This window comes from Mesocricetus auratus, unplaced genomic scaffold (assembly GCF_017639785.1).
Source record: "Mesocricetus auratus isolate SY011 unplaced genomic scaffold, BCM_Maur_2.0 Super-Scaffold_100044, whole genome shotgun sequence".
Lineage (NCBI taxonomy): Eukaryota > Metazoa > Chordata > Mammalia > Rodentia > Cricetidae > Mesocricetus > Mesocricetus auratus.
The window spans coordinates 367050-381495 of NW_024429221.1; the positions used below are offsets into that span (position 1 = coordinate 367050).

At 52.9% G+C, this 14446-nt stretch overlaps 1 protein-coding gene across 3 annotated transcripts in view; it reads right to left on the bottom strand.

The window, feature by feature from the left end:
• Window positions 1–1398: 1398 nt before the first annotated feature.
• Window positions 1399–14446, bottom strand: part of Amotl1 (angiomotin like 1) — a 129835-nt gene continuing 116787 nt past the window's right edge. For all 3 annotated transcript variants that reach the window (XM_040735274.1, XM_040735276.1, XM_040735275.1), the window contains 4 exons: window positions 10796–10921; window positions 9919–10145; window positions 7734–8009; window positions 1399–6991 (listed from right to left, as the gene is read on the bottom strand). In XM_040735274.1, coding sequence (XP_040591208.1) covers window positions 6885–6991; window positions 7734–8009; window positions 9919–10145; window positions 10796–10921 — 736 coding nt within the window. In that variant the 3' untranslated portion in view covers window positions 1399–6884. The remainder of the gene's footprint in view (window positions 6992–7733; window positions 8010–9918; window positions 10146–10795; window positions 10922–14446) is intronic.

A 14446-nucleotide genomic window follows, 5' to 3' on the forward strand; every position in this document is an offset into this window, starting at 1 on the left:
TGCCTCAGCATTGGGCTTCCGACTCCAGAGTCCTGGAGAGACTGAACCCAGCAGTCTCAGAGAGGTCCTACCGCAGTTCCTCTATGGACCATACCCAGCATCCGCGTGTGCCAGCACAGCAGTGCCTGGCCGCCTGGTTCCCAGACTGTGGCTAACCTCAGAACCCTTCCCAGGTGCGCCTGCACGAGACACTGGGTGCTGTCTGTTGTTGAACGTGCCAGTTTATTTGCATTCTTAATGTCGGCTGTCCAAAATTCTATTTTTAGAATTGCACTCTCTTTGCTTTCATTTCACAACTTATAGGATCTCTGAGAGTTCGAGGCCGGGCTGGACCGACAGCCTCCAAAACAATACAGAGAAACCCTGTCTCATAAAAACAAAACAAAAAACAAACAAACAAAAAAACCCCACAAAAATCCAACACCTATAGTAGCAGTTCTCTTACATAATTGTTTGTCTTGTTTTATGTGACTAAATTCCTAGTAAGTATGTGACTATTACCCCCCAAAAGAAACAGTTCCTCGCAGGGTACGTCTGGGTAGAAGGTGGGATATACCAGTTCGACAGAGAGTGGCTTGAGCCCTGTGCCTCTAGGAATGCACATGTGCTTTGTAAGAAGCTTACACCTGTGTCAGAAGACTGAGCGGAAATCTCTGCCCTGCTACCCTTCGCTTTTGTCTGAGCCTTAGTTCCTGGTCTTTCCAGACAGTGACTACCGTGAGGAGTGAAGGGGACCACACCGTGCTTTGTGGGGGTTGGGAGCTGCCTCCTTCATCCCCTCCCATGCTGGGACCTGGAATGGAGACAGATCTCCTCTCCAGGAGACATGGCCCTTTCTCAGTTCAGGGCTTTCTGGTCACCGATCCCACCAGAAGAGCCCTTGCTTGCAGTGTGGCCTCTCGAGGGATTTATTCTGTTCAGTGTTAGTCACTGAGGCTCCTTGCCAGAATTTTGTGTATCATGTGACTCACTGCTATCAACCCCCCACCCACCCCACCAATTCTCTTGTGACAAAGCAGCAGCCGTCTTCTCCGTGCATCTTGGGGGGGGGGGCACAGAGCATGTCTGACTGTGGGCTGCTCTCTGGCATCCGGGCTGCTTGGGTGAATCCTGGAGGCTGAGCTGCCTCCCAGTCACAGGTCAGCATCCATGAGTTCTAAGAGGATGTCTGAATGTGCTCAGAGAGGACCACCCCCCTCCCCAGCCCAGCCTCCCACACTTCTTCCCTGTGAACTCCAGCAGTGGCGCCATGACTCAGCGCTGCCTTCAAGAGCCGGTGTCTGTGTGGGCTGAAGGCCCCTAGGGCTAGCTCCCACGTGCAGGGTGTCACCACGAGACATCAGAGCTTCGTTTACATCCTCCGGAGAAAAACAGTGCAGGGAGGAAAAGACGAGCCGCTTTGCTGTTGACCCATTTATTATTTACAATATTAAGGCACAAAGTTTAAGCAGCAGCAAAGGACAGGAAAATCTTTGGCTGACCAACTGTATCCACATTCACTGTGCGGGGCTCCCCCGCTCTCCACAGGGGCCCATCTGTACAGATCTGTACACCACCATCTCTCAATACGGTCGGGTGACACACAGATGCCAAAGATTACACATGGACGCCAGAGCATGCTGGGCAGTGCGGCACATGCCGCCAGCGAAGGGACACACACACACACACACACACACACACACACACACACACACGTGCACGCACGCACGCACGCACACAGCAAGTGGAAAGGGCAGTAGCCCCAGGGCACTCAGTCAGGCTGAAGCTGGGCCAGTGCTGGCCCTGCTTCACAGAATTTGACAGAGTCTGTCAATGCCTCACTGAGGAGAAGGCGCCACCGTCCCTCCTAGAAAACATCCAAATACAAGCACTGTGACCAAGCCTGTCCCCGGCCTGCTTTGTAATAAATACTCACAGGTATGCATGTGAGAGCAGACTCCCAGGCAAAGTCACCAGTAAACACAACACAGGCAGTAGAACTGGAGAAGCTGAGGCTAGAAACTGCTGGATCCGCACTGCCTTGGAGGGAGGGCAGAGGACACACCTCAGTCACAACATACAGACAAGAACATGCACTTACGTATGGTTCCGTTTTACAGAATAACCACTAGGTGTTCACACAATGATTATGTACTTAGGTCTATAGTATATGTGGGGGTGTGAAAGCATATGAGGCCTGGCAAGAGAAACGGGCTTGAAAACGAGGTCCTAGAGGTCACCCTAATGACTCTCCCAACATGTCTTACTCTTCTAAAAAGTGTGCATGCGTGCGTGCGTGCGTGCGTGTGTGTGTGTGTGTGTGTGCATGTATGTGTATGCATGCATGCATATATGTATGTACCACTTGCAGGAGCTGGATCTGTCCTACCACGTTAGTCCTGGGGATCAAACTCAGGTCTTGGCTTTGGGTGCAATGCCTTTTCCCCTGAGTCGTCTCGCTGGCCCTGGGACTCTTATTCTGATTAATTGCCCTGTTTTCATCCACTTCTGCTGTGAACAATCTGGGATTACTCCCCAAACTCGCATCCATCCTCAACAGACAAGGACCTCTCACCTCACGGGGAATCAGAGGGATATGCCAGACCCTGGAGGCCATTCTGCTGGAGGAGTCAACAACAAATTTACCTGGGGACCTCTGCAGTCCTCCCAAGCAGAGAGCACACGGCAAACAGTAGGATCTTCTGGATAGTAAGAAATTCCACTCAGATGTATGCACTTACACATACACATTGTAATATACCATTAAATTACTAAACAAGGCAGGTATACTACCGAAAAGAGGAAAACCACTGCTGGCTGGCTGGATCTGGGGTTGCTACTACACACCCCGTCTCCCAGGGAGCCACCCCACAAGCAAATGCCTCACATCGACTACAGACATCTGGAACACGCTAATTAATTAGAAAGAGCAGAAGAAGGCAACAGTGTACTTAGAGACTGGCTGACTCAGCTTATACGGAAGTTGCTGGTTTTTTTCCTGGCTTCACCACTTAAGAACATTTGTCAGATCCTGCTTCCAACGTACACGAGACTCCTTTGCGTAAAGGGGCGTGTGATCCCCGGAGGACACAGAGAAACACTGTACTCACTCCAGTGCCACAGGAAGAGGCTTGGAGCACACCCCCTCCCACACAGCACGGCTCTCTGCAGCTCACACGAGTGACCTGCCCGGAAACTCCACACATGCCACTATCATCTTCTCCGGGACTTAGGCTGATCTGACTGCTCACACACACGTCTCTGGGACCCGCAGGATACAGGGAGGGAGGACTCAGCTCACCACCTTGTGGGAGGAGGGGCTTCAGCCACTATGTATTGTGTGTGCAGGTGGCTGAGGCCCAGCTTGAGGCAGCCAACAGGACACACATCTTGCCTCTCTGCAGGGGACCCCGGAGTTTCTTTCCTGGGCGCAGAACCACTGTATTCTCTGTTCTGAGGCCAGAACTCACTTGGGAGCAACTTTCTTGAAATCCACTCACGGCAAAGGTCAAGCTGAATGGGCTCCAGAGGGAGACCTTTGCAGGACTGAACAAGACCGCCCTCACCTGTCCTTGTGCTCACCCTCAGGGAAAGCTGGGGTTAGAACAGGGCAGCCCCACCCCGGAGGCACACTGGGGACATGCTGGCCGCTCCACAGTTGCTGGCCACCAGCTTCTGGGAAAGGAACAATGGCAAGTATTCAGCACACACTCTTAATTCTTTGGAAATTAATGTGCTTTTCCTGGCAGCTTTGAGCTGTGAACCTCCAGACAGGAAGAGTTCTTAAACACGGATGCTGCTTAATGAAACCAAAGTGGCGGAGACCTGGCCAACACCTCTCACGTGATACCAGGAGATGGCTGCACGGCCCACTCAGGGACAAAGCGGGATGCTGGTAAAGTCATCGCTAAAAGCCCCAGCCTGTACCCTTTACCCTGACACAAAAGCCTCAGGTTCTATGAGCAAACGCCCTGGGAGCCCTGAAGACTAGACCTTTGGTTTGCGAGGAAGGGCCTTATTTATTTATTTATTTTAATCTGCTTTGCAGTTGTGCTTTTAACAGAACCATGAAGACGTCCTTCCCCACTTGAGGGTGTAGTAGTGGTTTGGGAGTGACTGGTTTGGGCTTAGTCCTGTTCTCAGGCCCCAAGAGGTGTGGCAGCTTCCCTGTGTATCACAAATGGGCCGCAGCGCACCAGGCACAGCTCCGTACACCATGTTCAGGGCCGTGTGGCCTGTGGTGGAGACCCCTCTCCTGAGTCTGTGAGCTCTGGCATTGGCTTTGCAGCTGGGAGATGCGCTGTAGCCTCTCGGGCTCAGCTTCTGCATCTGAGTGCAGCCACGAGAGTCAGCCTGGCCTTGCTCCCCTGGCGCTTTAAGGACCCGTTGGCAGCCACATCAGTCCTCAAACGCCGCCAATACTAAAATGCCCTGGGAGCGCTGTTGTCCTCAGTGTCAATCAAGAGCAGACCCTGTGAGCTCACCGGAGCTCCGAATGGCTGCTGAGTGCTACAGCTCCTTCGCCCTGTTCGTCCCAAGATGGAAGACTGAAGGGCCTTGGCCTTAAAGCCATGGCCTTGTTCTCAACATGCAGCCTCGGACAAAAGCCACACAGGACACATGCAGTTAAAGCTGTGTTAACTGTCCACGTCCCCCTTGGGCTCTGGCAACTGAAATGCAGGCAGTGCAGGAGGGCTGGAGCAGGGGACCCTCCGCCCAAGTGTGCACTGTGTCCGGGACATGCAGACGAGACTTTGGGTAAACCGGGAAGTCCTTCATCCTATGACGGGAGACAGCCTAAATTTGGGGCGGGCGAGCTTAGACACGGCACGGGGCTGGAAGACCTCACCAATTTCCCACCTCTATACACGCTCCTCCCTGGTTTGTCCCCTGCATCAACTGGAGACAATATGCTCTTAAGAGAGTTAGCTGCCATCAACCGAACTCCACACTCTATCCAAAATGGCCCCACCCTCACCTGCATCCATCCTCCAGCCCCTCTCAGCTGGCAAGATCTCCTATGCTGTCTCCTCCCCCCCCCCGCCCCCCACAGGACACAGGGCAAGCTCAGTACACAGGCTGCCAGAGATGTGAGGTGAGAAGCGGTAAGGGGCGTGTGGGATCTCCAAGCCACGGCCGACGCCAAGTGGGGCTTGGCGAGGCCGGTCCCACCATCCTGCCAGATGGTTTCCTTCCCCTCCTCCTCTCCTCTCCTTTCCTCTGCTCTCCTCTCCTGTCCTCTGATCTCCAGGCTACCCCTCTTACAATCCACCCATCACCTCAACCTGGGAGGCTGTCATTTCACCCAGGTTTACCTTGGGGACAAGTCTTGGAACAAGTGACCCAAGTAGAGGTTCCCCGAGCAACGCCACCATCTTCAGTGCTGCTTTTAAGAGGGACTTTTAAAAGTCACAGACTTACTGCTTTTCTTTTTGCCCCTGAGGGACAGGCGGTGATGAGGAAAGAGACTTGGAAAAACAAATCCTACTGAGCTGGGCATAGTTCGGGAGCCTGGGGGGCCACCTGTGCCTGGACAGCCTCTCCTGTGCTCGGCAGGAAGCCGGTGTCCACAGCAATGTGCGTGAGACCTTGCTGTGGCAGCAGCCTCAGAGAGCCCGGCCTCCTCGCTCGAGGTGGCTCACTGTCAGGACAAGGCCGCCTCGCTGCGGGTAAGCTGTATCCCTTGTGAGACACTGGCCACGCCCTGTATCCACCAATCTTGTGTTGCAAAGCTAGTTCCCAGCAAAGAAACAGTGACTGGGGAAGCCTTGGCGCTTACCAATAGCAACCAGGGTAGGATGGGACAGGGGAGAACGATGGAAACACCTGAAAGCCTCAAATATGAAAGGGGCCCAGGCAGCCCGGTGAGATCTTGGATGCCCCCTGGAGAGCTGTGTGTAAGCCAGCGTCGAGTACCTGCGGCACCTGCTCATACTGAAGTCTCCCTAACAGGGCAATGGGGGGGGGGGGGGTTAATGGTCAAGTTCCTTGCAAGAGCGGGTGGGAGTGAAAATCAACTCAGTGACCATGGACACCTGCTCCTCATCATCCAGGTTCCTCTGGCTCGCAGTGAAACTGACAGCTGTGGCTCTGCAAAGCAAAGGGGGGCGGGGCCGCCAGGGTGCCAGCATGAGGCTCTCCCCCACTGGACACAGCACAGCAAAGATGGCAGTCTCCTAAGTCCCATATGGAAGGAAATCTGCTGTCTCAGTAAACAGAAAAAAAAATACAACAACAAAATAAAGTAAGTAGAGCAGAGACAGCTCCAGGAGCTTAGGGCGGGTGAGGAACGCGCTCACCACACTCCCATCCTGTCAGAAAACACCACTCAACCCGGACAAGCAAAGCCTCACACTGAGACCACCAGCCAAACAGCCAAGTAGGTGACAAAGCTTGCCTGTGGAATTCCCCATTTCCCTGGATGTATCCTGGAAGGGCTGGTGTGTGGGTACACACACACACACACACACACACACACACACACACACACACACGCACTCGCACACCAGTGCGTGCATAACTCCACAATGGCACAGAACTACATTATGCCAGGATGGGTTTTCAGGACTTCTAGCCGATTCTTCTTAAACCTTTGCGAAGAGGCAAAGGGAATGGGGTGATTCCAAGGAAGCTCTTCTTCATCTGTTTGTAAGCTAACAGTGGGGGTGCATGGAGCCTCCCCAGACACACAGTTTCTCTACAGTGGACAGCCCCTCCTATTCTCCTCAGCTCCGCTTCCAAGTCTGCACGCATCTTCTGTCCCTCCCTCTGCAGTCTTGTGAGCCGGCTGGCTTGGTGACGTTCTGAAGCGTCCACACCTGTCCAGGTTTTGCCGTTGCTACCATCTACATCTTCCTTCGGCCCCTTCCTGTCAGCATGCTGGTGTGACGCTCCACAGGGTGAGGCTAGATAAGCACTTCCAACATCTCCCCGTCCGGGAACTCCGGCTTGTGCAACAAGCTGCTCACGCGGCCTCTGTGGTCTGCCGGCTTTCCGTGACCAGGAGAGCTCTCTGCCAAACAGAGGGCAAACGTCAGCAACCCTGTGCCTGGGTTTTCCAAGCACTCTCCGTTATGGAAGCATTTCTAATGCCGTGGCCTGCCCAGGAGTCTCATGCACCTTGAGTACTCGTGGGAGGCTGAGAATATCGCGGGCTGTGTGCGTGCGTGCGTGCGTGCGTGCGTGCGTGTGTGTGTGTGTGTGTGTGTGTGTGTGTCTGTGTATGTGTGTCTGTGTGTGTGTCTGTGTCTGTGTGTCTGTGTGTACACAGGATGACTGGTTCGGGGACTCTCAGGGAAGACGGTGTCTTAGGGTAAAAACTAAGAAAGGAGAAAGCTGACAAAGACCCAAATTCCCGTTTCCTGTCTGCCTAGATGTGAGCCAGCAGCCTCACACTTCACGGTCTTACCATGCTGTACCTAACATGAGGGACTGTCCCCTCAGACCACGTGAGACCCCACAGTGAGTCCCCCTAAGTGACTTCTATCGGGTGTTTGCTCCACCACCCCCCAGGGAAGGGTAGAGCACACATGTCACCGGGTCACTCGAGCTGGGTGCTCCTCCTCTTCAGTAATGAACTAAGCCTGCCTGGCCACATTTCAGCCCCAGCACACACAGCCTGGAAGTCACCGTGATGACCCCCGACTGAAGCGCAGGAACCGACTGGGCTTCCTGATCTCTCTAGATCCCCTCCCTCCCTCGAGTCAGACAGTCTCATGGGGTCTCCATGTGTGGGAGAGGTAGGGGCCACATACCCAGTTTCTCCATGGTCCCTTTGGCAGCTGGGTGTTTCAGAATGGGGCTGTTGGAAGGGGCGGTGCTCAGCCTGCCTCTGCCGGGGAGGGAGGCCATGCTGGGCCAGAAGAGCTCGGTGCCCTTGTCCGTCTGGGTGCTGCTGTCCTTGCTGCCTGTCTTGGCGTGGGTGCTGCTGGCCGGCGTGGTGGAGGCAGGAGGGGACAGTGCAGAGGCGGGCGTGGTTGGCGGCAGAGGGGCAGACGCCTGTCCCTGATGCTCCTTCCCCAGCAGGAACCCTGAAGGGAGAAGAAGAGGCTTTTCAAGGACAATTTGTTTCTTCCATTTCCCTTTGTGAGAAAACTTACCCTTTTCTTTCCGGACTGGGGATGACGTCATTCGTTCGATGATTTATCCACTAAACCCTTAATAAGCACTTGTGTGCATGCTTGATGAAATGAGAAACAGTCCTATATTATATCCCGAGTCCCATGCAATGAAATCCTTTACAGACTCGGGATTTGTATTCTAAATTCAAACAACTGAAAACCATGGTCGGACTGGTGGGGTAGCTCAGGGGGTAAAAAGCGCTTGCCAACCCTTGCCAACCTGAATCCCATCTCGCCACTGCCCAGACTCAGACACAGTCATCTGCAGGTGAGATGAATAAATCTCTCCTGGTGCTCAGCCTTCGGGAGGCAGACACTGCAGCCTCCATCACCTCTTCAAGTCCGCCATGCACGAGACGGGAAAAACCTGAGGTCCTGTGCAGGAGCCTGTGAGGCTGACCTCCACCGGAACCTCAGAGTCCCTCCTGTATCTGGACGTGTGGGCACTAATTACACCGACACGTGGTGTAGACTACACGGCCAGGCTTCCTTGGGCCAGGGTATCCAACTCTCAGTCCTGTGCTGATCTGGTCAACACTGAGATACAAGCCCAGGCACCGGCCATGTGTACCTGGGTGCAAGCCACAGTGATTTCTCTTAGGGAAGTCTCCATCAGAGCTGAACAATTTCAGACTCCTGAGACAGACCCTCCTCTTACTGGGTTGGCAGCTAAGTGTCCCTGGGATGGTCTTTGTCGTAAATTCTGATCCTCTAGGATGAGCTGAGGTTGTAGGGGCCACCTGTAGAGGGACTTCAAGCAGATGTGCTGTCTGAGGCTTTGACACCCCCCCCCCATTCTGTGGATTCATACGGAAGCTCTCATACACTGTAGGACAAAACAACATGAGAAAACTAACTCTGGGTAGAGCAGACAAATGGTGTGCCCAGCCAGAGACAGGTGTCAACCAAGGGCCAGCCCCCTGGAGTTACAGCAAGTAGAGCAAGAGAGAGAAGACTTGGAAGCTTCCTCTCTAAGCTCACTGGCCCAGCCCGTCTACTCTAGGACACCAGCCGGCAGTTGCAGACATGGCCTACGATGGAGTGACATTCTGAGGGTGCGGTACTTTGAATGCATTTGGCCCCCATAATCTCACAGGGAGCGGCACTGTTAGGAGGTGTGGCTTTGCTGGAGTGGGCGTGGCCTTGTTGAAGGAAGTGTGTCACTGTGGGGGCGGGCTTTGAGATTTCTTAAACTCAAGAATCTGCTCGGTATCTCAGTCAACTCCCTGTTGCTTGCAAGATGTAGCCCTCCCAGGTCCAGCACATCTGCCTGCAGGCCACCAGGATAATAGGTTAAACCTCTGAAACTGTAAGCGAGCCAGCCCTTATAAGAACTGCCTTGGTCAGGCATGCCGTCTCTTCACAGCAACAGAAACCTAAGACAGAGGGGCTCTAGGTTTGTCCTCCTAAGACACTTCATGCTCTTCCTGTCAATAATACTAACAAGAATCAACACAAGCCCAAGAGCTCACAAACCTTTAGAATCTACACCGTCCTTTCAAGGGCCACATTTAACTCTCACAACCCAGCATGACTGGCTTTCTTCCCATTGAAGAATGTTTAAACTGAGGTAAGGTGGGGGCTGGAGAGATGGCTCAGAGGTTAAGAGCACTGGGTACTCTTCCAGAGGTCCTGAGTTCAATTCCCAGCAACTACATGGGAGCTCACAGCCACCTGTAGTGAGATCTGGTGCCCCCTCCTGGCGGGCAGGCAGAGCACTGTATACATAATAAACATTTTTTTTTTTAAATTCAGATGAGAATATAACCCGAGTCCCAGAAGTATGGGAAAGCCACTGTTCTCTGGGTCCTCATCTTACCTACACTCCCCTTCCAGGTTTTTTCTTCCTTCTTCTCTTCCATCAGCTGGCTGCTGGTAAGTGACGTCTGGCGTGAATGTGTCCCGGTGGCTGCAGCGATGGACGGGACAGAACGGGCGGGCCGCAGGCTGGAAGAGTCCGTCTTCCCAGCGTCCTTACGGGATCGTTGCTGAAGGACTTTTATCATGGCATCCTTCTCTATGATTTTGGCATGGAGGTTTTTAATACTGTAAAACCAACCGAAGAAGAAACAAGTATCATTAAAATGCCATTTAGCTTTAAAACTCTGGAACGGTTGTCTCAGGGACCTTACAGTAATCGTGGGGTGCAGGGTCGGGAGGAGCAGAAGCTGTCAATCACTGGCAGTCTGCAAGCTGTGCCCTCCACAGGAGATCATAGCAGAGGGAGATGGGGGGGGGGAGGGGGCACGGGACACACTCCCAGGGGCACCGCGAGGATGACTGTAGCCATCTGCTAGGGACTGCAGGCTAAGCATTAGGGGAAAGAATGGGTGTAGAACAGCAGGGGAGCACAGGAGCTGGGCCTGAGACAAGGGAGGGGCTGTAATGCCGGGACACCTCTATAGTGGGAGAAAATGAAGAAACGGCTAGGTTCTTGGAGGAAAGACCACTTCCCCCCACCGGTGGCTGGTGACGATGAGCAGTAAGCCTTGAACCCGTTCCTGCCACTAGCTTAAGCGCGAGACACCTTCTCCCAGGACAAGAGTCTTTGGGGTCCCGAGGCCATTTAGAAGGGAGAGCAGTGCGTCTGGGTGGAGGCGCGGAGAGCAGTGCGTCTGGGTGGAGGCGCCGGGGCGGACGTGCCGCAGCCGCTGCTGCCTCCACTCAGACCCGAGGCCACGCGTGGCTGTCCTTACGTGTACTCCATGTCCTGACACCTCCTGTTAGCCTGCACCACCTCCTCTTCCTCCGGCCAGACGTGGGCCTCCAGTGAGCTCTCGCCGTAGCTGCCGTTCCTCGAGTGGTTGATGACGGTGGTGTCCCTAGGAACATGAGACACGCTTGGACTCTCGAGCCCTTTTCCTTGGCCTTCTACACAAACACACTCAGAACGGAGACAGTGAGAGTCACTCAGTACCAGATGCGTGTGTCACCTTCTAGAGGACACCAAAGGCCCTCTATCTCGACTATCCCACCTCGGGGTCATTCTCGACAGAGGCCAGGATGGGGCATGTGGGACAGCATCCCAGGGAAGCCCCCTGCCAGACTGCCCTAAAGAATTCAGACACCATCTAAGGGCTGCGTTCACCGACAATGACTACTTCACCTTGAGCCCTCATCAAAGACGCTGCTGTCTGCAGCAGGAAGACTATTACAGGGTCCACAAAGGGCCAAAGTACATTGAACAAGTGACTGCCCACAGAGAGCTCATCTCCAAACAGAACATCTGTCACACGCCCTACACCCAGGGGTCAAGGAAAGGGGCAGGAAGACGGAAAGACCTAGAGGACTTGGAGAACTGCTCTGAAATAGTGACTTCTTGACGTCAGGGAAGTGACACCCATGAACTCTCAATAGCGCCTGCACAAGGCCACACCAATCAACATTCCAGCATGGATGGAAGAGTCAACGGCTGCCCAGAGTCCATTTTCTTTAGCGACAAGCTTCCTGCTTGGGCTGCCTATGTCCCAGTGGCCATCCCTACACTATATGTGCATACAGGCAACACTAATCGGACGTGTGTGTGTGTGTGTGTGTGTGTGTGTGTGTGTGTGTGTGTGTGTGTGTACTCACAGAAGAAGAGGATTTGAATTCAAGAGAGGGTCCGGGGAGGAGTTGGGGATGCTGAGAGATGGATAAAATTAAAATACAATATACTCAAGCCAGGCAGTGGTGGTGCATGCCTTTAATTCCAGCACTTGGGAGGCAGAGGCCAGAGTTACACACAAAGAAACCCTATCTCAAAGAAAAAAAAAAGCATTATACTCACTAATGTGAAATCATGTCATGAACAAAGGGGACAATATCTCAGGAAAGCAATATTCAGTAATAAAAAGCCCCTGCTTCTTCTGCTATAAGGCTGCCCGCTGAGCTGGGCTGATGCTGTGAGCATGTGGAAAGGAGCCTGCAGGTATGGTCTGCTGACACACGGAGGTCATGCCTACTGCATGTGCTGCAGGTTTGGTCTGCTGACACACGGAGGCCACGCCTACTGCACGTGCTGCTGGCCCTGGACTCACCCTCCACTCCCATCCCAGTTCACTCTGCTAATCACAGCCCAAGTTCCGCCTCTGTGCATCACCCATGTATTTTACATGGGGGTTCGGTAGCTACCCAGTACCCTTCCTAAAGACAATGAGAAAGCACTTAGTCCATTCAGGGGACAGCAGAGCAAAGTACACATGGTGTCCATGCTTAATGTGCCCAACCATGGGGAGACTAGGACTGGGTGACTCCGGAGCCCTTAGCCATGCCCAGCATGCTTCCAAGTTCCTTTTGTCTTTGCAAAGATGCGCCGTGATAAAGCAAACGCACGGAAGGGCCGGGGTGAGAACATGGCCCAGAAGAGTAAACCCGGTGGCTGGGAATAGATCAGAAAAGCAAATCATGGAGAAAGCAGGCTGACGGCTTTGGGCCACGACACAGAAGTACAAACACCCCAGAGTTCTCAGAAACAGCTGCACGGGGGCTGGTGGCTACCACAGTTCCCGTCAAGTTACTTTGGAAAAAACACTCTTGTGGCGCCGGAGGCAAATTTAAAAATTCATGTTTATGTTGCAGAGTAAGCCAGCGGCCATAGTGGGTAAAAAAAAAACAACACAGATAGCAAGTGTTCATAAACTCCGAAGGGACACTACTTTGCTTTGAAAACCTTGCCCACACATTAAAACAAAACCAAAGAACCTCCTCTTCAAAGTCCTAGCCAATGCCGTCAAGATGAATAAGACCTGTGTAGAGCAACCGCCGTCTTCACAGGCCCAGCTGTGTCTACTTGCAAACGCTCGTCCACCACCCACCTCAGCTGGGCTTGTTGATGGTCCCTGACGGGGGTGAGGTGGGGTGGGGAAGGTCATGAGATCTGCACCCACATACCACTCTTCCTGAACAGTTGTCTGCAATTCTGCCCTGACCACACAAGGCCCAGGGCCTTAGGAAGGACTAGAAGATAAATAGGATGGGACAAACCAGGGGAGACGGGGCTACGTCTGTGCACCCTCTGGGTGAAGATTTTCCAATGTGACTGCTTTGGGGTCCCCTAAGTCCCTGCTAGTGACCCCCTCCCTCCCTGTAAGTGAGCCCAATAAACTCATAGGTTCCCCAGGGTCGCCTTGGTGGGGTGCTCTGGTTTGCCCAAGGAACCTTCCGAGGAGGGGTAGATGCCGTTCACACTTCTCCCAGGGAGAGAATTTGAGTACCAGATGGCAAAAACAGTTGGTGTATAAAGACCGCATCGGTGGTTTAAAAACCGGTGCTTACGAACGTGACACACACAGCTGACTGAAAAGTCAGGACATAATGGCTATAAACAGTCACTCTGGCCCACTATCTGCAGTCAGTCAGCATGGAGATGGGCACTCAGGGTTTCAGTCTTTCTCAAAGCAGGTTGTAGTGTCCTTTCCCCCTGTATCATCAGGAAAGCCACGGTGGCACGATCAAATTGGCTTTTGTTTGTTTTCTGTCTTGCTTTTATGGGATTTACTTTGTTCTCATGCACGCACACACGGCACACAGTGTATAGGTGTCCACAGATGCCCAAAGAGGGAGGAGGGTCCCTGGAGCTGGAGCTATAACTCAGTTTCTGTCTACCAGAACTTCTGTGTCTTCAAGTAGTATTGCAGCTTTAAAATTCCCCGTGGGTTGGGCAGATGCCCCAGTGATGGTCATGCAAGCATGACCTGAGTTTAAATCCTAGAAGCCCTGTGAGTCTCCGGCTTGGAGCACACGTCTGTAATCCCAGCAGGTCACCTGGGAGGTGAGAGGCAGAGCTGGGAGACTCCCTGAGAGCCCCTGGGCCAGCTACACCAGCGTGTTCTGTGGAAACGTGTGGAGAGACCCTGCCAATCAAGCAGAAGGTGAACGCCAATGTTGCTCTCGGACATCTGTGTTCCATGGCCTGTGTGTGAGCACACTGACATACACACACATACAAGGGTTTACGAAAAATTGACGTGAGTCAGGAAAGAGGGCAAGCTGAGAGCTTTTCTGTCTTTAATTCTGTCATAGATTCTTTTGGTTTGGGTGGTGGATTATGCGTATAAAATATATTTGATACTGAAAGGGTAAAATCCAATATCAAGCCCCACAGCTTTCCATCTTGAAAACCAATTCTAATTGTACAGAAGTTCACTGAGTTGTATGGACTTTGGGTCTGGTTAATCGTTCTGCGTGATGTTTTTATTTGCAAGGATTTTTAAAAAAAAATAATAAAGTTTATAAAATTGAAAAAAAAATGACAGATCTTGCTCCCTGCAATAGGGCTCTCCGGGATCCCTGAAATTTTTTATTTGCTTTTGAGACAAAGTCTAACTCTAGCCCAGGCTGACCTAGGATTCCTCATCCCCCTGGCC